The sequence below is a fragment of the Arvicanthis niloticus genome, chromosome 12 (genome assembly GCF_011762505.2).
Source record: "Arvicanthis niloticus isolate mArvNil1 chromosome 12, mArvNil1.pat.X, whole genome shotgun sequence".
NCBI classification, from domain to species: Eukaryota; Metazoa; Chordata; class Mammalia; order Rodentia; family Muridae; genus Arvicanthis; species Arvicanthis niloticus.
The window spans coordinates 34,030,955-34,056,412 of NC_047669.1; the positions used below are offsets into that span (position 1 = coordinate 34,030,955).

General features: G+C 39.8%; 1 protein-coding gene across 1 annotated transcript in view; it reads left to right on the forward strand.

The window, feature by feature from the left end:
* The window catches only part of Morc1 (MORC family CW-type zinc finger 1), a 172,805-nt gene that overhangs the window by 40,408 nt on the left and 106,939 nt on the right, over window positions 1–25,458 (forward strand). Inside the window, exons 9-13 of the mRNA XM_034515577.2 lie at window positions 5,400–5,525; window positions 13,247–13,326; window positions 14,543–14,610; window positions 17,001–17,065; window positions 24,645–24,788. Of these exons, the coding sequence (XP_034371468.1) occupies window positions 5,400–5,525; window positions 13,247–13,326; window positions 14,543–14,610; window positions 17,001–17,065; window positions 24,645–24,788 (483 nt within the window). The remainder of the gene's footprint in view (window positions 1–5,399; window positions 5,526–13,246; window positions 13,327–14,542; window positions 14,611–17,000; window positions 17,066–24,644; window positions 24,789–25,458) is intronic.

Consider the following 25,458-nt stretch of genomic DNA (forward strand, 5'->3'; position numbering starts at 1 on the left):
GTGTTCTATTCCCAAACACCTGTGAGCATGTTCTCCTTTCTCGTGATCCTCTGTCTACACATCTCCTGCCAGCTATGTCTACCAAGCCATGACTTCCAAACTTCTTAGAGGGAAGGAATCTCGGGGCAGCCTTACTCTTAAAGTTCCTGCTCCTAGACTCCAGCCCCAGGGTCTGAATCAGTAGATAAAGGCAAGACCTGGCTGCCGTAGTTTGCCCTCACATCCCTGCTCTTCCATTGTTCTATTACTATTGTTGTTGTTGTTAATTGAGCGACTACTATGCTAGTCCACATGCACCTAAGGTACACATAGAGCAGCCCCAGAAATAGAAGAATGTAGACAGGTCAGGTAAAGAAAGCTGCACAGATGGCGCAGCAGGCCATGGAATCCAAATTGCAGACACACTTCTAAGAATTCTCAAGTCTACGCAGAGAAAAGGACACTGATTCTAATCTGCTTCTCCCCCACCATATTCCCCAGACTCTGCAAGCAGCAGGTTCAGCCTTAAAATAGCCTTTTCTTTACTTTTACCTGCTTGTCATGTGACTCTGAGTGGGGAGGGCTGGAGGTGGGGAGAGTAGCTTGCTTCAGTTTCTTATCAGAGCTAATTAAATAGAAAGTGCAAAAGGAAACCACCACACAGCAATAGAGATATGGACTCCCCTGGCAAAGCACAGGGAGGCAGAAAGGAAGGAAGTTTGTGCAGAAATGAGACAAGAAAAGCCCTTGAATTTATGCAAAGAGGGTCCTTACAACTGGAGAGTTGCAGACAGTTCTTTGTCTTTTAAAGATATCCTGACTACTGGCTGTTTCTTTGTCAGCCCCTCAAGTTTAGGCTTTATTTACAATTGGATAGCATCAACACTGAAGATGATCTTCCATGAAAAGACCTCATCACACAGGGAATGCTCTGTTGCTCATTCTAAGCTAAGCAAGAGAAGCCAAGCCGTGAATGACCGATCCTTCATCCACACAAGAACCGTTTATTTAATGGATGAGGGCACTAACCACATGGAACTTACAAACTGATGGAGAGAAAAATACAGAGGTAGTGACAGTCCCTAGGACAGGAGGTACAGAAGGAGGGATTCACACAGGCTCTACCACACTGGAAGTGAGGAAGTACTTCAACAGAAGTGAGATTTCAAGGGTGCATCCAGAGAGGTTTAAAGGAACTTGCCAAGAGTGAACAAGAGTGACATCCCGTGGTCTGGAGATGAGATGTTGTGAGCCATATTTGAGAACTGAGAGTAGTTGGCTGGAAAGAGATGAAGCTCCAGGGTTAATTTGCCAAGAACAAGAAGATGCTTTACATTCTGAATTTAGCACTGCTTTCTTTATACCTCAGACTTCAGAAATTAGAACTAGTTCTGTTACGTTTGTCACAAACAGGAACTTGAAAAAAGACAGGAGAAGAGAAGAGATAAGCATTCATCAATCCTCAGAAGAGCTGACTTACAAGCTTGACTAATGGCTGGCTTCTGGTAGTTCCCAACACTGATAGAATCCTTTCATTTAGCTGAAAAGTTGCGTCACAACATCTAGACTATGCAAAGAGCAGGACTGCATCAGTCAGTTTTAATTGCCAAATTGTCACACACTAGAATCACCTGGGAAGCTAGTCTTAATTAGACATTTATCTCTATCTGGGTGGCCTATGCACTTGGTATGGCATATGTACATGTGGAGGACTGTCTTGATTGTTAGTTGATGGAGGAAGGCTGAGCTCACTGTGGGCAGCACTATTCCCTAGGCAGAGAGTCCTGAAGTATACGAGAGAGGAAAAAAGCTAGATGAGAGGAAGCAGGCAAGGATTCACATGTTATATTCTCACTGAGATCTTGACAGTGGCTGTGAAGCTTTAAGTTCCTGCCCTGACTTCTTGGAAGCAATAAACTGACCTGAAATTACAAGCCAAAAATCTTCACTAAGTTGCTTTTTGTCATGTTTTTCACAGTTACAGAAATGAAACAGGGATACTGACTTACAATAAAGTCCTGTTTTCCTCCTGGCACTCTGGAACTCAGACACATGATAGGTAGCAGGTGCTGATGCTGCTAGATTCCCACAAACCCAGACCTCGTAAGCTGAGTCATGAATTTCCCTTGGATGGGACACAGTGGATTGTTGTTGCCTTTGCATAGCTGAGGGTGACAGTGTTGTGTGGACTTTCATGAAAGTGAAATATTACGGTTTGGACATTGTCTTACCAAAAGGCTCATGTATTGAATCATTGGTTTCTAGCATGAGGCAGCATTACTGGAGGTTGTGGAAGCTTAGGACGTGAAGCCAAGCTGGAGGAAGTAGGTCATTGTGGTGGGACTCTTCTAAGTGTGTTAGCAAGGCCCTGTCCTATTGGGCTTTCTGGTGCCTGATCAGGCACGAAGTGAAAAGCCACACTTTCTTGCCACCATGATGTTCTTTCTAAGTGTATGAGGCCAAGTGGTCGTGGAGTGAAGTCTCTGCAGTTAGGAACCCTAAATAACTCCTTCCTCCTTTAAGTTATTTCCATCAGCTATCTGATTGTAGCAATGAAAAACTGATACAAATGAAAAAAATGTAAGAAGCTTTCAAATGGGTTCTTCCTCTTTGCACTTTCCTCTTTGCATCTATGTGTATCCTCGTTATAGAACCCTGATACATCTTAGTCATGAGTCCTTCCGGTGGGCTGTCTCACTGGAGGGTGTGATCATCTGTAAATTCTTGGCCCAGGGAGTGGCACTATTTGGAGGTGTGACCCTGTTGGAGTAGGTGTGTCACTGTGGGTATGGGCTTTAATACCCATGTCCTAGCTGCCTGGAAGTCCCTGTTCTCCTAGCAGCCTTCAGATGAAGATGTAGAATTCTCAGATCTGCCTGTACCATGCCTGCCTGGATGCTGCTGTGCTCCTGCCTTGATGATAATGGACTGAATCTCTGAACCTGTAAGCCAGCCCCAATTAAATGTTGTTCTTGCAAGAGTTGCCTTGTCATGGTGTTTGTTCACAGCAGTAAGACCCTAACTAAAACAGAGGTTCTTGATGACCTCTGACAAGCATGCTCTGCATATTTACCTATAAATGTATTTTGAATAAATTCAGCATCAACAGGTAGGTTGAAGTATTATCTAGGTACAGTAAAATATCTGTAATCCCAGTAATAAGGAGGCCGAGGCAAGAGGCTGGCAGGACCTCAGTCATCCTGAGGAGTTGCATGGTGGCACACACCTTTAATCCTAGTCTAGTACTCAGGAGGTAAAGGCAGGGAGGTCTCTGTGAGATGGAGGCCAGCCTGGTCTACATAGCAAGTGCCAGAACTACACAGATTTTCTCTTTAAAATAAAAAGTTATCTTGGGCCTCCAAACAAACAGAAACATTGCTGTCATTATGTGTGTGTGTCTGTGTGTATGAGAAGGGGGTATGTGTATTTCAGAACTTGTTAATCACTTTGAGTTCTCACCATACTTCTCCACTTCATAAACTCTGTCATAAATTATGCTGTTGTTTTGGGAATTGAACCAAGGGCTTTGTGCATGCTCAGCAAGCCCTCTACTGATTGAAATCCCCAATCTCTCTGAGTTACTCTTGACTTTAACCTTGAAATATCAACAATGTGCCTATTTTGATAAGTGAACAAATAAGGAGTTAGTAGCTTCAGGGCAATTTCAAATCATAGGATCAGAAAGGATTTCAACAGTGGTAGGATTCCTTGGGATGTTTATAAGCATCACAAGAATTACTGTTTTTCTTTTCTAGGCTAAGTGAAGAGATACTTAATTGTCTAACCCCTGGGGAACCAAGTGAAACTGCAGTTATCATAGTGCAATATCGTGATGCGGATAGCATCTCTTGTTACATTAGAAGTGCATTAGTAATGCCATATATATGTGAGCATGCTGTAACAAAAAACCCTATTACTGCGTGTGTTAACTTAGATATAAATTAAAGAGTGCATTGATATTTATGGCATCACAGCCATGTACTAGGTACTTTGACATAATTTATGTCAGAAAATTGGAACAATTGAAAGGAATTCCTTATCTTTGATCAAGCCTCAGATGGTATCCGAAGGAAATTATATCTTACCAGAAAACCCTTGGATTACTTAGGGCTTCACTTTCAGTTTCCAGAGTCCCTTGGCATTCTGCCCTTGGACTGAGCACCTGCTGAGGTCCCTCAGATGGACCTCAGAGCTTCACCTCATTATCTCTGTCTCCTTCTAAACCAGAAAGAAATGGCTCCCTGCTTTCTCTTTAATCTTAGAACCTTTTCTGCAGTTTAGAAGCACAGAACGCCGCCCCTTAAGCCTGGCTCAGTTTGCTTTTGTCTGGCATTTCTGGTCTATTTGGAGAATATTTATATCTCACAAGTGGATTTTTAATATTTAAGGTCTACTAACAGGCACCGTGTTCCAGCATCCTCCCAGAAGTGTGCAGCTTACCACAGTAGTTTTCCTCAGACTGCTGACACTGTTTTTACTTCTACTTACTTGTCTTCTATTTTGTTAATTTTTTTCTCTTTGTCTTCTTTTATCCGTCCTGTTAAAGTGTCCTCTCAGCTGACCATAAATACTTATTCTAATACTTGACATACGTATAGAGTTAAGTGTTATATGTCCCCTTCAATGTTCTGAAAGCAAATGAGACTTTTTTCCCCCAGTTTTATTTCTCTGTTCACAACTGATTAGTAGAAATTCCTTTTGTTCACATGAGCCTACAGTTTCTTAGTTATGTTTGAACAGGAAGATTACATTGTTTATTTGCTTAATTTTGTTCTTCTGCATCAATTACTGGGCCAGCTAATACAAAGTATATTTCCTGTGACTGATGTATCTTCCTAAAATTGGTTAGCTGCCAACAAATTTTACTTGTAACCAAAGCAAATGTTATCTATATTTACCTTCTGTTAAGAGACTTAATGCCACAATCGTGGTAAGATTTACTTGTGTTTGCAGCATCATTAGTCCTAAAAAAAGGTTTCTAGGAGCATACAGGAACCTGAAGGAGAATGACCCCATGGCTCATATGTCTGCATATGTAGTGCCCAGTTGGTAGAGCTGTGTGGAAAGGAGAAGAAGGTGTGTCCTTATTGGAGGAGGAGTGTCACTAGTGGTGTGGTCTGTGAAGTTTCAAAAGCCCAGGCCATTCCTAATTAGTCTTCTCTCTGCTTTGTTTGTGGTTTGCTATGGAAGCTCTTAGCTGCTGCTCCAGCCAATATGCCTGATGCATGCTGCCATGCTGACCTGGCATGATGAACTCTTACCCTGGGTAACCTATTCCTTATATTAGTTGCCTTGATCATAGTGCTTTATTCCAGCAACAGAAAAATAACTAACAGTGCAGTAGTAGAACATATAATTTTTTATCTTCCCAAGGAGAATGGTACACTGTCCACTGTGACCTTTTGCATTCTCTATTTCAGATTTCCAGAGAGACGGTCATTCAGAGCCTACACAGCTGTTCTGTATTTTGAACCTCGGATGAGAATATTTATTCAGGCCAAGAAAGTTCAAACAAAGCACCTGTGTTACTCCCTCTACAAACCCAGGTAACACATTTCTTTTACTTCCTTGGTAATTTTACATGTAAAATTGATATAACTCCTCAGACTGTCAAGAGGAAGGCATTGACTGATGTTAAGAGTTTCACGTTACTCTCAGGAAAGACTGAACACTTCAGGGAACATGCAAAGTTTGAATAAGACCTTTAGTAGGCATTGGCTGTTCACTTTCATGCTTTGGTTGTGATTGTTTCCAAGCAGAGAACACAACTGGAGGTGTTTTTAGTTCATATAGTATGTTAGAACAATTAAGCTCCATACAGTCTTGTTATATAGTAATGTTCTTCAGGATGAGATTATAAGAAAGTAATTTCATAGGGTTTTTACCACTTAATGGTGACACAAGAGTCTTATTGTTGTAAGTACACTGTGGCTGATAACCTAGTTCTCAGACTATAATATAGTATCCCTGTCATTAAGCAATGCATGGCTTACAGTTATGCATAGTATACATATACAATGAGCAGATGTATAAAATACTTGATCCACTTATCTTTTACTATGTATATTTTTATTTTCTTTTAAAAGTTATTTTTATTTTATTATTTTATATCTATGGGTAGTTTGTCTGCATGTATATACCACTTATATGAAGGATTTGCTGAAGTCAGGATTGGGCATTGGATCCTTGGAACTGAGGTTAAAGACAGTTCTGAACTGTGGTGCTAGAAATTGAACCTGAGACATCTGGAAGAGCAGCAGTTGCTCTAACCTATTGAGCCATTTCTCCAGCCGCCTGGAGTTGATTAAACAAATATGATATAGACAAGTGACAGATCAGCCTTTAGAGTTTTAAAAATAATGTTTTATTTCTCTCTTATGTACATTGGTGTTTTGCTTGCATGTATATCTGTGAGAGGGTATTGGGCTCTCTGCAACTGGAGTTACACACAGTTGTGAGCTGCAATGTGGGTGCTGGGAACTGAACCTAAATCCTCTGGAAGAGCAGTCAGTAATTGCTGAGCCATCTGTCTCTTCAGTTCTAGCCTTTAGATTTTTAAAACTCTATTTCATAAGCCTACACCTGATAAGTGATTTACATAAAAAATATATAGGTGCCTTAATTGAGCCAGAATGTTGGTTTTATCTCATAGTGTGATATGGTTACTAAATGTGGTTATGCAACTAGACAGTCATAGCACCAGTCAACCATGTTTATAGGGACAAGTCCAGAATCAGATCCTTTTGGAGGGATATATGCTGCTGTGATAATATCAATTTCATAAAAAGTAACTGTCTTCCACGAGACCTTTGACAGACCTGAGGATTGTCCCATGGAGGGAGGAACACTCTGGATGAAACATGAAAGGCTGACATGTGGTTGATAGATTTCTGGGAGGCAGAACGTGGATGGCTGAACAGAAGACAAAAGTTAGCCCTGCATGACATTGGCTGTTTTCACAATGAAGAGATGCATATTTGACCTTTCCTCATTGGTACTTTATATAATGATATTCAGAGAACCAAGCTGAGGGAGCCCTTACAGCTGCTTTTGCATTCACCTTGCATTTGAGGTGTTGGCAGAGATAGGTAAAGGTTAGAAAATCCCTAGCCACTAAGAGGGGAGGCCTGATGCAGGCAGGGACTAAGAGCTAGAGAGTACCCCTTTCCTCTCCTCCTGTGGATGCATGGAGGATCTTTTGCTTCAAAATTTTATTAGCAGGGAGTGTGTGTGTGTGTGTGTGTTGGGGCCATTGTAGAGGAATTTTAATCCAGCAACGTGGATGCTCTGATCACATTTAAAGATCTAGGTCTGTGTGATCTGACTAGAATGCAGACATGCCCTTAGTACACACCTTTAATCCCAAACAATTGAGAGACAGATACAGTGACAAATTTGACAGCATGAGTCAGAGAAAGGATACACCCAACTGTCAGGAGAAAAGCTATTTAAGAACAGCTCAGGGAGAGAAAATTCAATTTGTCAATTTGTCAGAGTTGGGAGTTGAGTTCATTTCAACCAGTCAGTACAGGACGCAGTGTAGTGGAGTTCAGTTCAGTTCCATTCAGTTCATGTAGGTGAGGCAGTTGAAGCCAGGGAATCAGAATGAGCCATATGATTGAAACAAATTATCAGAGTTAGTTTGAGGCCAAGCAGAGCAATTCAGTGAGAAGCCTAAAGAAGTCAGATTGAGTCAGTCAGCTTGGAGAGGATTTGGGCCGAAAGAGCTGAGTTAAATCAGCCAGTCAGAGCTCAAAAAGAACTAGAAAGTGTGAGATTATTCATCAGTAAGCCACTGAGATGACATTTACATCATGTGAATAAAAGTTATACTTACAGGGGGAGAGGCACATAAAAAAGTATTGGTGGTGGTGGCTTCCATTCCTGGAATGGAGATTGGAAGAGTTTTTTCACTTATGAGGTTGAACAGATTTACTACATTAAACTTTTAGAAACGATTGCACAAAGTTTGTTTAAATTATCACAAAAATTCCGAAGTTACAGCTGTAGACTGGATGACTACAGATTATCTGGGGTCAGGTTATATCACTCAATTGTCAGTTTATTATTTTAAATTAAGCACTAATGCAGAGTTGGCACCTCTAGTGCCACCTTTACTTCCTACAAAAATGCTTGAATAGCTTAATTTACATTTTTGAAAAATGACTTCATTGTTTAAACAATATCCTCTTAATTTCATTTTGATGCAAAAATATTTGACCTAAGATGAATGATTCAAACCAGCTAAAGTATGTGATTAGAACCTGATTTTTTAAAAGCAAATGATAATTTCAGTATATAGTCATGAATAATTGTATCCCTTCAAGGCTTAAGTTTGCTGTTCTCTGAGTATAGTCAAGACTAATTTGGACTACACCAGGGTTATGATTTGAATGAGTAATATTCAGTGCAAAAGAAAATCAAGAGAACAAACTTATTATAACTTCACCTTAGATTTTTACAAGTGTTTCTTCTCTGTAGTCAATTGTCTCTCAAATTGGACATTGAACTTAGTAATAGAAACTACAAGGCTAGGCCTGAGAATAAAATGCCCATTAACCCGTTGCTGTGCAAGAATGCAGGATATCATTTGGCTTTGCTATTGTTTTGTGTTTGGCTTTAGTTTAGTTTAGTTGGTTTGTTTGGTTGGTTGTTTCTTGTGCTCTAGAGAGATCCTGTGTCCTTGAATATTCTAAGTGAGCATTTTCCCACTGAGCCCTCCCAGCCTGTCTGTCTTAGTTAGGATTCCTATTGCTATGATAAAACACTATGAGCAAAAGCAAATTTGGGAGAGATTGGGATTGTTTCATTTATACATCTAGGTAGTCATACATCACTGAGGGAAGTCAGGGCAAGAACTTTAACAGGACAGGAACCTGGAAGCAGAAACTGATGCAGAAGCCATGGAGGAGTACTGCTTACTGGCTTGCTCTCCATGGCTTACTCAGCCTATTCTTTTACAGCACCCAGGATTACCAGCCCACGGGTGGCACCACCCACCATGGGCTGGGCTCTTCCACATCAGCCACTAATTAACAAAATGCCTATAGGCCATTCTGCAGCTCAATCTTCTGGAGACATTTTGTCACTGATGTTCACCCGCTCAGATGACTGCTTTGTGTCAAAGTGACAAAAACAAACAAACAAAAAGCAAACAACCAGCAAGCACAGAGTTCATTGTTACTTTAAAAAATATTTGTTTTTCCATGTTAGTCACTCATCAAATTTTACAAGTTTTTCACGTTATGACAAGAAAAGTAATTCATTCACAACCCACAATGTATTTCTTCTCTAAAACACACATAGAAGGATTAGATAACAGTAACATATACTGAGAATCAACATTGTTTCAAGTTCTTTAATGTGTTAAAATTTTTACTTCCTGTAACAACCCAGTGAAATTGGTAAGACTGATGTCACCCAACCACAGATGATGAAACAAAATTTCTGCACATTTGATTGGCTCAACCTTCTATTACTATAGAGGGTACATATTAGCCTGAACTCAGGCAGAAAGACTCTGTGAAGTCCAGTTTGTCTTCATTTGTTCATGAAGCTGTTGTGGCTTGTGTAATCTGCTCTGCATCTGTTAAGATAGTGGAAAAGAGTCATCAATAAACTAAACAAACTCTAGCTACCAATCATTTAATTGATGTGTGTCCTGTTTATATCATCAGTCAGTGAAAACTTTGCATCATTGCTTTCATTCTTTAAAGTTAACTCGGTTGGGCTGGAGAGATGGCTCAGTGGGTAAGAGCTCTTGCTGCTAAGGATCCAAAGATCCTGAGTTCAGCTCTGACCATCCATGTTTGGAGGCTCACAACTGGCTGCTAACTCTACGTTCAGGGAATATGCTACTGTCTTTTGGCCTCTTCAGGCACCCCCAAAGTGTGACATATACATAGACACATACACATAAATAAAAATAAAAATGAAAACAAATCTTAAATTTTTAAATGTCAAAAAATGTAAAGGCATTCTCTAGATCAGGCCACAATTTAAAGGCTGTTGCTAATAGGTTGCCAGGCTGTTTCTGTATATGTAGGAGGTATATTAGTAAGGACATACATGCACTTGCATATTTCCTTTAGTTTAAAAAACCATCAAAAATGATGAATCAGGTGTGAGGCTGTCTCAGAAGTCAGTGCTCAGTTTGGCTCATGGGTTGTAGTTTGCCTACCCTGGTGTACGCTTATTCAACGCACAGATTTCTACACTGCTTTTTATGTATCTTAGGAAAGCTTGACTTTCAGCAAATGATCTCTGTGCTTCCGGTATTTTTTTAACAGTGATTTTATTAGTCAGGATTTTCTAGAGAAACAGACCTTGTGGCAGAGTCAGAGACTTTGATGTGGGGATTCATTACATGATTGTAGAGTTCAAGACCTCCTACCAGCTGCAATATGCAAACTGGCGGCCCAGCAACACACCAGTAATATGCATCAGGTTGAAACCAAAGGCCCTGTTAACCAGCGTAGATGGCACAACTTTTATTCTGAGTCCAACCGCTTGGGTACCTGGACAGGGAAAGAGGTAACTCACAGCACATGCAGGCCCAAAATCTGAAGTTCTGATGTTTCAAGACAAGAGAGTTGAGTGCCTCAGCTCATACAAAGCTTGAATTAGCCTGCCTTCATTTTATGCATCTACTACCCTTGAGGAGCTGGGCCATGTCCAGACACACTGATGAGAGAGGATTGTCTTTGCTGGTCTATATCTTCAAATGCTCATCTCCTCTGGGAACACATTGACAGACACACTTGGAAGTAACATTTTATCAGCTCTCCAGTCATAACCCAGTTGTGTTGCCATGTAGAATTAGCTGTCCTGTGTCTTTCTAAATGAGATTTGTATGACTGATGGGCTCCTGAGTCAATGGGACTGTGAGGCAAAAGCACAGCGCGAGGGTTGTTGTGCTTTGGGCTTTCCCAAGCCAAACATTCTAGAATGTTCCTTTTCATGATGATTTTAAGACAAAATTTAAGAGCCAGTTTCCAAGGATCCTCTATATACCTGTAGCTTTAACTACATCTGGGTGACCTATGCTACAAAACTTTTCTTCTTCAAGTTTTTTTATTAGCATATATTATTTGTAATGATATGAGTTTTATTATAACATCTTCATACATGAACATGTATTTCAACTGTGTTCTCCTCTATTAATCCTTTCCATCTCCCAAGCACCTTCTCTTTCTACCACTGTGCATGCATGAGTGTGTGCGTGCGTGCGTGCATGCCTGTGTGTGTTTGTGTATGTGTGTGAATTTCATTAGGTTTATTTACAGGACCCTGGGTGGGAACTTGTTTATACCAGATGATGGAAAAAGTCTTTCTTGTCCTACTTTGCTATTGTTGTGGTAAACACCATGACCGTAAGCAACTTGGGGAAGAAAGAGTTTATTTCATTTTATACTTCTAGCTTGCAGTGAAGGGAAGTCAGTGCAGGAACTCAAAGTAGGAACCTGGAGGCAGGAACTGAAGCAGGGGCCAGAGAGGAAGGCTGTTTACTGACTTGCTCAGCCTGCTTTTTGACAATAAAAAGGACCACCTGCTCTGGGGTAGTACCACTCCCAATGTGTGACAACAATCACTAATCTAGAATATATGCACAGACATGATCATAGGCTAACATGAAGGAGGCATTTTTCTCCATTGATGTTCCCTCTTTTCAGAAGACCATTGCTTGTGTCAAGTTGACAAACAGCTCACTCCTCTGTCAGCTGTTATCTGTGTATATATTCTCAAGGAAGGGTGAGTCCTTTTGACAAGATGCTGATGGGTCTGATCTTGCACAGATCTAAGCATTTAACCACAGCTGCTATTCATTCAAGGGTGCAGCTTCTGTGTCATGCCCAGAATTGGTGTGCACACATTTTTTTCCTCCTTCTGGCCTTATACTGTTTCTGATTCTTTTCCTGCAATGTTCTCCAGGTCTTGGAGGTAGTGTTATAGCTGGCTCACTTATGTCTTGTCATTCAAAGTTATTTATTCTATGTTCTTTGACAAGTTACGAGTTTCTGCAGTCTCTGCTGACCACTGCAGAAAAGCTTCTCTGGCCAAAACAGACAGTAGCACCATTCTGTGAGCATAAGCATAGCTATTTTAGAAGACAATTGGACAGGCACATCATGTCCATTTAGCAAAATAACAGCATTAACTTCCCTGCTAGGGGCTATGACTGCTGCCCATAAGCTGTATGCTTTTGGCCAGGTTTGTGGTACCAGATGTGCATCCCTTCTTATGGACCAACTATCAAGTCCAGTAAGAAAGCAGTTAGTTATCCCCATAACAGACTTGTCATTGTTGCATGAGTGGGTGTATCTTCCCTGGCTGGGGTCCACAGCTGTGTGCCTATTGGTGATAATTCTTCCCAGAAGCCTGCTTAACACTTTCCAGCCCAAGGAAGGCTAGCCAGAAGAGAGGAAGCTTCCAGCACAGTTCCAGCTTGCTTTCTCATTGTCCCGTGGCTAAAACATGTGTCATCTTTAGGGTCTTAACCACGTGTTCTTCTGGGAAAGCAACAATAGGAGCAATTGCATATATTCTTTTGAGAGCTTCTGGAGCCTCCCGATCAACAGCCCTTGGAAAGATGTACCCTCCATTTACTCCTGATTTGTTTTCCCTGAGTTCATAGATACATACATACATACACACACACACACACACACACACACACACACACACACACTTATTTTTTCTTGATTATTCTAGAAATTGTTTGCTGTCACTAAAACAATGGATCTTAAAAATAGGATACTTCATCAATACAGCAGAAAGTGGGGCTTTTTGTAGGTCAAAATGACTTTTTATGTATTTTTCCGAGCATTTCAAGGCAGAGATAATTGCTTGGGGACTGGGAGAAGCCATCTATACAGAGTCAACGATGAGTGGAGTGAGAGAGCTATGTATATTAACTGGAAACTTTGACAATGGTGGACTTGGGTGATCTTGTATTCCCTTTTTGAGAGTTCTGTTTTTTACATATAAGTGAACACTTGTGTGGGAAGAGATGTTAATCTCACTCTTGACTCATGATTTCCCGACTCTGAATTTTCCTTAAGAAAAATGGCCATTTTTAAAAAGGCAAGTGATGTTTTTATAGGTATGAAGTCTGCTAATGCATCATGTAGATGGAACTTACTCAATGACTCATTCTTTCTTAACAATTGTGTATTTCTGGAGTATGTTGTCTTACTCAAGAATATTCTCTTATTAATGTTCTTTAAAATGATAATCTGATTTGATGATGGTCTTTTCTTCTTCCCAGAAAGTACCAATATACTACATCTTCTTTCAAAGGGAAGCTTAAAACTGAAGTTAAGAAGGCAGAAGAAGCAGTAAAGATAGGTATGTGGGTTTCTACGGACAAATCATTTTGGTTCATCCACTTAGCAAATGCTAATCAAACACTTATTCTCAGAAAAACACTGCCCTAGGCATTGTGGGTACTGTCACTGTTGGGCAAATGCAGCTCCAGTCTCTAGAACTTAAAATGCACTGTGTATCTTGGTTTAATTATGATATAATTTAGTATCTTTTTCACATTTACCCTCCTCCACCTCATGTGTGTGTGGGTGTTGGTCAATGAACAACTTGCAACTTGTGCAGGTGTCAGTTCTTTTATGATGCAGGTTCTGGGGCTCCAACTCTGGTTCTGTGTACATGCCTGCTATCATGCTAAGCCGTCTCACTGACCTATAGTTTAGTATCTTAAGTGTGATCCCTGTAGTAGACAGAGTTACTATTGCTGTGATAAAGCACAGAAAGCAACTTGGGGAGTAAAGAGTTTATCTTATTCACTTTCTATCTAACATTTTGTCATTGGAAGCATTGATAGTAGAAACCTGTAGGCAGAAGCTGGTGCAGAATCCATGGAAGGGTGTTATTTATTGGCTTGCTCCTTGTGGCTTACTCAGCCTGCTTTCTTATAGAACCCAGGATGCCCAGCCCAGGGTAGTGCCATCACACTCACATCAACCACAAATTTATTAAATGTCCCCTAGGCTTTCTTGTAGTCCAATTTTCTGGAGGCATTTTCTCAATTGAGCTTTCTCCCTCTTGGATAATTATAGCTTATAGCAAGTTGACATAAAGCTAGCCAGCAGAATCCCAACATCTAAGAATTAATCAATATGTTAGACACCCTGGATGCCATGGTGCTCTGTTGGCTCATGTTAATGATGAACATTACCTCTATTTGGGGAAGGACATTTTTTTTCTCATTTGAACTTGGCAGGTTAGCCAGCAAGCTTTCTGGATCTGCGTGTCTCTACCCCATAGTGCGAGTGTACACATATGCACGCTTTTTATGTTGGTGACTAGAATTCAAAGTTAACTCCTCATGCTTGCCAAGGGGACACTCTTACCCACAACAATAGCTTCCACCTGTCTCAAATAGAAGAGTTAAAATGCGTGATCTCGGTGAGGAACAGAAGGTGTTCAGATTGTGGTCTCTGTGGCATCCTCAGTGTTCATGGCTACAAGTATAGAAAACATGTGCTTTAAAAATGGCTTGGCAGACTCTTATCTATGTCATGCATAACTTTTGTGCTTCTTTTCCCAGCTGAACTCCTGTTAAAAGAGGTGCAAGTCAAAGTAAACCAGCCCTACAGCATTTCGTCTTCTGCCAAGGTATGATGTACAAAAAGTCATCTTCAATGGTGAGCAGTGCTCCTGTGCACAGTTGTCTCTGATCATGGACTTTCCAAACGCTTAAATCCAGACAAGTGCAAAAGGCATAGGTGGTTTTAGCACAGGTAAGCAGATGATGTGAGTGCAGAGAAGGAGGAAAGGAAACCCCGTGAGAAGAGCAAAGGTGAGCAGGATCTAGGATGAATTTGGAGCAGGGTGAAAGCTTTACAGCCAGTTTCCTTAAAACGAAAAGGAAAGCACTACAAGAAAAAGAGAAAATAATGAAAAGATAGCAGAAAAATATCTAGCCTATGAAGCATCCTCAAAAATATCTATTCAAATTACAGCTCTCCATGGACCCAGATAAATGGAGAAAGCAAGAAGAGGGCTAGTAAGTAATCCTTCTTCCCAGCGCTAGGAATCATCGACCATAATTATGAATATTAATCACAACACTTCCAGGTTACAAAGCTCTTTTCTTGTGAGTTGGTTCACACAGTTCATAAACAATCTCTAGAATCCTTATAATATGCCCACGAGTAAGGCACGTTTATAAGGAGCTATAATTATTAATTATAGCATACTGCAGCTAACTGAAAAAGAATATAGCTGCAAGATACACCCTGTAAGTCTGCTCTTACCAAGACCATGGCATAACACTTTCACCATGGTGATTCAGTAAGCACTGCATCAACTTGCTTGTGTGCAAAGAGATGAAAAGCAATGAGGAGAGGAATTCCTTCTCCATTACCTCTGCTACAGGTCAAATAAGTAAGTCTTTGCAGTGATTTGGCCTTAACTCTTGAGAGCTAGGGACCCAGGGCCAGTCTACAGGTCACACAGAAGGGATGAAGTCAAGAGAGGGGTGTGTGTTAATGCCCCAAGCAAAGCAAAATCATGCTTTCTCAAGATTCTTATATTCTTGCTGTCATTTTAAAGAAAAAGGCAAATATATCTTATTTTTAATATATCTTATTTTTTGTAATTTAAGCATTTTTATTTTGTTTCTAAAATTATCAATGCCCCTTGCCTTTCGTATATGAGAGCTGAGAGAAACAGACTCTTGTGACTCAGGGTCTATTTTCTCATGTCTGTGCCTTTGCCCTGTGCTGAGTGCTCTGTCAGGAAGGGTGAGCTGTCTTTGGTCAGCTTGCTTAGTATCTCTGAAGTGTCCTGGTTACTTTAATGCAGAGAAGACTGAAGAATAGAATGACCTGAATTTTGACCTCTTACATGCTTTTAGAAAGTTTAATATGACATTTTTTTTGGACTCTACCCCTCCCCTTTTAACTTAAAAGACAGTAAAAGTGATGTTTTATCAGGGATACAACCACTAAGAGTGCCACCATCAAAAGATGTTCTCAGTCATATGTCTGTTTTTTTTTTTAAAGTTTTTATTAGCATATGCTATATAAACTAATGAGTCTCAGTATAACATTCGCATACATGCATGGAATACATTTTGATCACATAACTTCATTGGCGAATGCCTTTTTTTTTTTTTTTTTTTTTTTTTTTTTTTTTTTTGGTTTTTCGAGACAGGGATTCTCTGTGTAGTCCTGGCTGCCCTGGAACTCACTTTGTAGACCAGGCTGGCCTCGAACTCAGAAATCCACCTGCCTCTGCCTCCCAAGTGCTGGGATTAAAGGCGTGCGCCACCACCGCCCGGCATGATCACATAACTTCATTACACTCTCTTGCCTCCCTCTTAGTCCCTATGATGTTTTTCTCTTGCCAGGTACTCCCTATAAAAGTCTGTTATTATCTATGAGAATAGTAATAATGGATGCTTCCTCTTCAGCCTAATTAGAGGGGATGGGAACATACTAGAGATGGGGAGGGGAATAAATAAATGCATCAGATTAAAAGAAAGTTAGGCTGGGGCTGGCTTTAGAGCACCCTGAAAAGAAAAAAGCCAGAGGCACCTATAAATGGAACATTTGGGAAGTGTCAGTCCAGAATTTGATAAGAAGCGGGGAGATACTGAAAGGGACACTAACAAAAGTTATTACTGAAATACACCTCAGTGACAGAATTCAGGATTTCTGTTCCCCCAGACAAAAGTCAGAGTCTATATGCATTGAATAAGTCACTCAAGTTTTCATGAAGTTTGTGTTAAAACCCGTCTGCCTCATAAGGAGTAAGATGAAGGCACAGGGGGCATCTTAGAACGTGCAAAATGAGACTGGTAGATTTGGACTTAGGGTGTATTCTGGAAACACTGAAATGAAACCTATTACTGTGTGACTGTTGCGTTCCTACCATTCAAACTGCATTAAACACAATGAGCTGTCTCTGCTGACCCAGAACCTTCTGATAACAGGGTATCAGCTCAGCTGGCATCAATTCAGTGTCCTTATGTTTCCACTCAATCAAATATCCTTCTCCAGGATGTACTACAGAAAGCTCTGGAAGATGTGGAAACAAAGCATAAAAATCTTCGCCAGAAACAGAGGTAAGGCTTAATTAGGCTTTAGGCTTTCTGTTTGTGAGGAACCCCATACCATGTCAAGGTCTTATGTCTAAGTGGGCAGATTTTATGGTATATGATAATTTCTCATTATTAGCATGTGATGTATTATGATAGTAAGTCTTAATGTGGTGCTTTCCCAACCAATGTGTATTGTAAAACATGGGCGACATTTTTATCAATGTCTACCTTTGTGCCTGTATAATGGAGAAAACAAGCCAGAAACCCTCTCAGAATTTGTCAGTTTAGACCTTATGAAGATGTCTGTATGAAGAGACCCGAGCAGGAGAACATATGGCAGCCCCACTCTGTCATTTGTCCTTTACTCTAGAGCTTAGAATTTAAAATAAGAATTCATGTTTGAAGGGAATGTGTCACTTATATGTATTAAAATAAAAATGGCAAGGCTATCTTACAAAACAAATATTTATGTTTGTAAGTTTGACTTGTTCACAGTCTCAGGTGCTGAGTAAGTTAAATAAAAGAAAGAAAGAAAGAAAGAAAGAAAGAAAGAAAGAAAGAAAGAAAGAAAGAAAGAAAGAAAGAAAAGCTACTGTTGCACAGACCAAGTCAGGCTTTGACAGCTGACATCTTTGGGAAACTTTTCAGGGAACAGTGGTTAACTCCGAGTATCATTTTGATGATACGTTTATTTATGCCTTTAATCATAAGCTTAAAATGTTAATTATACAGATGCCAAAAGCAAATTTAAAATATTATTAATACATTGAACAAAATTATTTAAATTTCATGGAAGTTTCTATTGAAAACTAAGATTTCTACTAGTCTTCAGAAAGAAAAACTTTGTTGATAACTCATTTCCAGCCATAGAGGAATGTATTAAAATTAACCTGTATTGGCAGTAATGGCAGTTGCCCTGAATGGATTTATAGACGAGTGCTAATTTTTAAATTAAAACTTAAAGTTAGCATACAAAGTAATGGCATCATGTTTATGAAAATTCTGTGTTTTTTCATTTTGTTTTGGAGTTTCACTCTGTAGCAATAGCTGGCCTAGAGTTCACTCTGTGGACTAGGCTGGACTCAGACTCACTGTGATCCACTGGACTCTGGCTCCTGAGAGATAGGACTAAAGATGGCGCATCACCATGCCCATGCTTGTAAATCTCTAGACCATCAGAGTATCTCGTACCCTAGTGATGATGTATCTTTTGATGCCCTGTTTGGGAACCTATGCACTGTCAGTATCCTAGTTTGTTGCAGAGTTGGAATCTCATGGTTAAGATTTTTGAGGAATTGCATCACTAAGGTCTGTCAGATGACTCTGGGCCAGAAGGCTGAAGATTTGATGCTCCAATGGTCGGTAGTATAGGGGCTTGTCAGGTGTTCAGCGGTCTCTATAAATTGGCTAAGTTTTAGAAGCTATGTTTAGTGCTTCCCAAAATTTCAGTTAACTCAGTCATTCTGGATTTCTGACAGGGTTGAAGACCTATATAGTCTCATAGCCAATCCTGGCTATTTACTTTGAGAGAAAAGATCTGAGTAGATGGTTTTCAGCTGACATTCATTCTAAAGCCAAAAAAAAAAAAAAAAAAAGCCAGGATCAAAAGTAAGTGTTTTAGTTAGAAGAGATGACAGCGGTTCTGGTTAGTCAACAAAATGATGGACTGGGTATTAGGACTATCTTGTACCTCACTGGTACAATTAGGAATAAGTATGCTCTAATTGTATTTTGAGAGAAAAGTTTTACTTTAACAGGAAGAGCGATATGTAGAAGGAGCTAAGTGGGAAGGAGTACTGAGAGGAAGAGATGGAGTAAGGAGAGAAGATGAAGGAGAGGAGAAGCTAGGTGATGAGAGAGAGAAAGAGAGAGGGGGCATGGAGGCAGATGTTCACAGGTCTCTACCAGTCAAAGATAGTTTTTATATCTAGGTTGGGTATTGGGTTACACTTCTGATTGAGCATTACCAAACTTACAAATACTTGATTAACATTTAAAAAAATTGTATAAAAGCAAAAAGGAAAGGGGGGGGCATGGGACAGGGGTTTTCTAGGGAGGGGAAATAGGGAAAGGGGATGGCATCTTAAATGTAAATAAAATATTAAATAAAAGAAAAAAAAGAGAAAAAAAGATTTTTGAGGAAGGCTTTGATCTATATATTACCTTAGGTGTATATGCATTTAGTATTATATAATACCTATGTCAGTAACTCAACCTCTGAGACCTGGGTAAAGATCCTATTTGTGGCCATTTTAGGGCTGAGAAAGAAAGATTTTTATATCTCTTACCATTCCAAATGAATTCCTAAAAATCATCTTTCAGTCTTCACCATATCCCATGTCTAGGTAGACATTTTCCCCATGTTGCAGGTGGGACACTGTTCAAGTAGCTTGTGGTCGCCAGGTTACTGTGAATATGAGCCAAGTTTGTGTCTCACATCCAGATGCTTTCTATCTCTCCAGCAGCTTCCTTGTACCATGGCAATCTGTTCTTTCTCTCTTCCCCATCCTCTTCTCTTCCCTCTTCCTCCTCTCCTCTTCCCTCTCTCTTCTTCCCTCTTCACTCTCCCCTCTTCCCTCTCCCTTTTCCCCTCCCCCTCCTTTCCTTCATCCTTCACGTCTTTGTTTTTAACACATAATAGGAAAAAGGAAAAACAAAACGGAAAAAATTAATGTAGAGAGAAACAAAACAAAACAAACAAACAAAAAACTCAAAGACCATAGTGCTGATCTAGCCTGTCTGTTGTCCATGTAAATTGACTTTATTAGCTTTTATTTATACTTTTTAAACTTTGGCAAATGTTAGAGAAAAAGCTAGAGAGAACATTTTTGTCACAGTTTATAATCTTCATCAGTTATTTGGGAATTTGAGAACACAATGCAAGTGGGAGATGCATGCAGTGTCAGAAATGTTTCTTTTAAGAGCCATGTTACCATTTTTTCAATAATACTATTGTGATGACTATTCTTGCTTGTCAACTTGCTTATATATGGAATTAACTAAAGCACAAGCAGCTGGGTACACCTGTAAGGGAACTGTTCTTAAATTATTTAAAGTGGGAAGACCCACTTTAAATCCAGGTCTTTTGAGGTGGGAAGATCCACCTTTAATCTGGACAACATCTTCTGCTGGCAGCCTGTATAGAGGACATGGAAGAAGGAAGATGGGTTTCTTTTCCTGTTTGCTCTCACTGGCAAGTCCATTCCTTCATTGTCATTAGAACCTACTTCTTTGGGATTCTGATGTATACTGAAGACCAGCTGAGACATCCAGCCTTGTAAACTGAACAACTACTGGATTCTTAGGAGAAATGCTTCTAGATCAACAGAAATACAAAGATGAATATTTTAGCAATCTAGAATAAGTTTTTTAATTTGCTAACACCCACAGTTACTGAAGCCTCTCCTGGGAGTTTGGAGACTACTGAAAACCCATGGTATGAACTATTTTATGAAGTTAAGGAGACAAATGCATTTGATTACTCTGATCTACCAATTGTGAGAGGCAATGGATTTTGTGACTATGTAAAACTTTTGACAGTTTGATGGAGAAATAAGGAAAATAATGATGTTGATCATTTGCTCCTAGCATCTCTGGATAAATTGACAAAGGAAAAGAATGAGTTTTGTGACAAAATCAAGCAACTTCTTACATTTCACTACGGTGTAGGATGACATTGAACTCAGTAGTAAAATTGACAACGTCCAGATGCGCATAAGTAGTCTAATGTTTTCTAAATGTGCCTTGGAAGAGAATCTTTTCTCCATTAACCACAAAGTTCACATTATGGAAAATCAATGAAAAGCTTTCATTAAAATATTGGGTGAATTACAGTGAAAATTTAAATCCCAGCCCCAGGCTATTAATTGATGCAGAATGGGATCCTCTAACTTGGGATGGTGATGTATGAGAGGGCCCTATTGAAGCTGAGAACTCCAAATCCTCACTTTTTCAAGGGTTTATTTCATTTAAGGGTGTGGTCTTCTTACTCTCAGCAGGAGGTGCACCCCACACCCCTGAAATATTGCCCTTTATACCTTTGAGAAAGGAAATTATTTCTTCATTGTCTTCCAAACCGTCAGTAACTTTCTTCAGAAGAGAAGTCAGGCGAGACAATACTGACGTTCTTCAGGGCCCACCGACAGTTACCTCCAGACCTATAAGAGTTGTATTGTTAATCCTACCTGAGAGGAACATATGGCCTTTTACCAGGGTAACTGAGTGCTTGGGAAAAGGGAACAATCAGACTTTTTCTGGGTCTATTGGATGCTGGTTCTGAATTAATACAGATTCTGTTGGATCCCAAGAAACACTGTGGTCTTCCAGTTAAATTAGGGGCATATAGAGAGAGGTCAGGTGTTTATGAAGCCTGACCCACAGTATGTTCAGTGAGTTTTAGATTTCATCGGGTGATTATTTTCTCAGTCACAGAATGTGTAATTGGGATAGATAAATTCTAATGTTTTCGTGACCTGTGAAGTAAGGGCTTTTATAGCTGGAAAGGCTAAAGGGAAACCTTTAGAGTTGCCTGTGTCAAGTAAATAGCTGAATTGAAAACTGTATCACACCTCTCCATGAATTACGGAAATTAGTGCCACTGTTAAGTACTTACTTAAAAGATGCAGGGTTGGTGGTTCCCACCACATCTTTCTTTAACTTTCCTGTCTGGCCAGTAAAGAAGACAGATGGATTATGGAGAATGACAAATGACTGTTGAACACTCATTCAAATAGTGACTCTGTAACTGCAGCTGCTATACAAGATCTGGTGTTCTTCAGCAAATTAACACATCTCCTGGTACATGAGATGCAGCTATGCCTTTTTCTGGTACCTGTTCATAAGGACTATGAGAAGTAGTTTTCCTTTCAATTGGCAAGGGCAGCAGTATACTTTTACCTCAAGGATATATTAACTCTCCAATCGTGTATCATAACTTAGTTTGAAGATATTGTGATCATTTATTCTTCCACAAAATATCACATTGATTCCCAGCGTATTTATGACATTTTGCTGATTGGACTAAGTGAGCAGGAAGTGGAAACCACTTAGTATGTGTTGGTAACACATATGTGTACCAGCAGATGGGAAATAACTACAAACAAAATTCAAGGGGCCTTCTACCCCAGTGAAATTCTTAAGAGACTAGTGTGTAGGGAGGGCAAGCAGAGATATTCCTTGTGAGGCAAAGCGTAAATTATTTCACTCCCGCCACCAAGAAAGCACAACATTTTGTGGGCCTATTTGGATTCTGGAGACAGCACACTCCTCACTTGGAGTGCTACTTTGGCTCATATACCAAGTGACTTGGAAATACACTAGCTTTGAGTATAGCCTGGAACAAGAGAAGGGTCTTTAACAAATCCAGGATGCTGTGCAGGCTGCCACTTGGGCCATGATTCAGCAGACCTATTGGTACTTGAGATATAAGTGGCAGACAGGGATGCAAGCTGCTATAGGTGAATCCAAGAGGAGACTTTGGGATTTTGGAGTAAGGCTTTGACACCGTCTGCAGACACTATTCTCCCTTTGAGAAACAGCTCTTAGCCTGCTATTGGATCTGAAAATTTGATAATAGCCCACAAAGTTACCAAATGGCCTGAGTTGTGGCTCACTAAGCCATAAAGTAGGACTTTCTTGGTAGCAATCCATTGTCAAATGGAAATGATATTTATGTGTTATGTTCAGAGCAGGTCCTTGAAGGCACAAACAGGTTACAAGAAGTTGTCTAAATGTCTATGGTTCTAATGCTGTTACGGTACCATCTCCTCTCAAGCATGCACCGATGGCATTATACAGTGCCCTATGATCAGATGACTGAGGGAGAGAAGACTAGGGCCTCTTTTTACTGTTGGTTCGGCACATTATGCAGGCACCACCCAGAAGTGGACAGGGAAGTATTATAGCCTGTTTCTGGAACAACACTTAAAGACACTGGTGAAGGGAAATCTTCCCAGTGGGCAGATTTTTGGGCAGTACACACACATGGTCATACATTTTGTTTGAAAGGAAAGATGGCCAGATGTGCAGTTGTTCACTGATTCATGTCAGTGGATTGGCTGGATGGACAAGGACTTGAACACATCACGATTGGAAAATTGATGAGAAATATATCCGGGGAAGAAGTACATCAATAGATCTCTCCAAATGAATGAAGAATGTGAAGATATTCATGGCTCATGTAAATGTTCATCAAAAGGTGATGTCAGCAGAGGAGGTGTTTAGTAATCAAGTAGATATCGATACAATAATCTGTTCTGTGGGCAGTCAGACCCTTTCCATAGGCATCGCTGAAATTAACCAATGGGCCCATGAAAAAAGTAGCCATGGTAGCAGAGATGGAAGTTATGCATGGGCTTGACAACCTGGACTTCCACTTATAGAAGGCTGACTTGGCTACAGCTGTGGCTGAATGCCAGATCTTCCAACAGCAGAGACAAACACTGATGCCTTTAAGCAAACAGGCTAAGATAGGAATAAGTGTTAAGAGGGATGCTTGATCCAGATTACCAAGGGGATATTGGATTGCTTCTCCACAATGGAGATAGTAAAGATTATGTTTGGAATTCTGGAGGACTTTTAGGGCATATCTTGGTGTTTCTATATCCTGTAATTAAAGTCAATAGTAAACTACCACAAGCTAATTGAGGTAGGATTACAAAGGATATAGGTAGACCCATTAGGAATGAAGGTATGGGATACTCCTCCATGAGAAGAGCCAAGACTTTTAGGGTGGAGGGAATACAGAATGTGTAGTAGAGGAAGGTAGTTATAAAGTGTCAGCTAAATCTACAGGACCATTTGCAGCAGTGAGTATTATAATTGACATGGGTGTTTCTGCCATATTTTGTTAAGAATCTATTTGTGGCTGGGCAGTAGTGGCGCACGCCTTTAATCCCAGCACTTGGGAGGCAGAGGCAAGCAGATTTCTGAGTTCGAGGCCAGCCTGGTCTACAGAGTGAGTTCCAGGACAGCCAGGATTACACAGAGAAACCCTGTCTTGAAAAACTACAACAACAACAAAAACAACAAAAAACCAACCAAACAAGTAAAAAAGAATCTATTTGTGCAAATATTTGTGTTTTCTATCCTCAATTTCTTTGTTATGTAATTTAACACCAATTAAGGGAATATCAATGGTTATCATATGTAAGTTGAGAGACTTAAAGAATGTCTCTCTCGAGAGATTGCCACCTATCCTAAAAATTTATAGTGCTTTTGTGGCTATGCATGGGAAAGGTATATCACGTTAGGTAAAATTATGACATAGTTAAATATATAATGCATTTATGATTGTGGGTATGGTAGTTATATTATGATAGGTGTAATTGTGACCTGTTTATTGTTTTCATTTGGAAATTAAGCATGCGATAAGGAGATATGATTGTATGTTAAGTTGACAAGGAGTGGACTTGTGATAGTTATTCTTCCTTGTTAACTTGATTATATCTGGAATGAACTAAAATTCAAGAAGATGGGTACACCTACAAGGGACTTTTTCTTAATTAAGTAATTTGAAGAATTTTAATCCAGAATTTATTTATTAGACATTTTATAAATTTTATATTTTTCCTTAATTGAACAGCTTTTCTAAATACAATTCTAGGGCACTAAGGAAAGCAAGAACTCTCTCTCTGTTCTTTGGAGTGCACATAGAAGACAAAAGACAAGCTGGAATGTTCATTTACAGTAATAACCGGTTGATCAAAATGTACGAGAAGGTTGGCCCCCAGCTGAAGACGAAGTCATTGTAAGTAGTTCATTTCTCCATTTAAAGGCAGTGTAAGGAGGTCACAGCCCATTTCTGTCTGTGGAGCTAGATGTGCAATTCATTATAACACCAGTAGGTGTCGTGCTCTTCACTCACCCTTCCTCTCACTACACAGGCATTGATATGTCTAATCTATAATATGATGAAGCTGTGTGCAGTCTTGCATGAGAAAATCACATTGTAAAAAAATATTACTTCCAGTGTATTTCCTTATGTCTTTCTATCCCTTATCACATCTCTTTAGGTTTCTAATTTTGCCAAGTAAAAAGGTAATACAAATTAAAGAAATGTTAACAGAGAAAAAAATATCCAAACTCTAATCATGTAAGGAACCATGTTATGGATTTCTCAACTCTTACCTTGTCAGTTACCTGAATGTTTCCCCCAGCAGTTGCAAAGTTTCAGGTCTTATTTTATGGCCTTTGGTCCATTTTTAATTAATTTTGTGGTCAGGGAGGGAGATATAGATCCAGCTTCACTCTTCTGAGTATGAAAATCCAGTTTCCTGAGAACTAGTCTTTTCTGCAACATATGTTTTTACCAGCTTTGCCGTAAGATGAATGGTTATGATTGTGTATGCTTCTGTCTGGGTTCTTCATGTTTCTATGTCAGCTCCATGCTATATTAAAGTGTGGTTCATAATACCCAG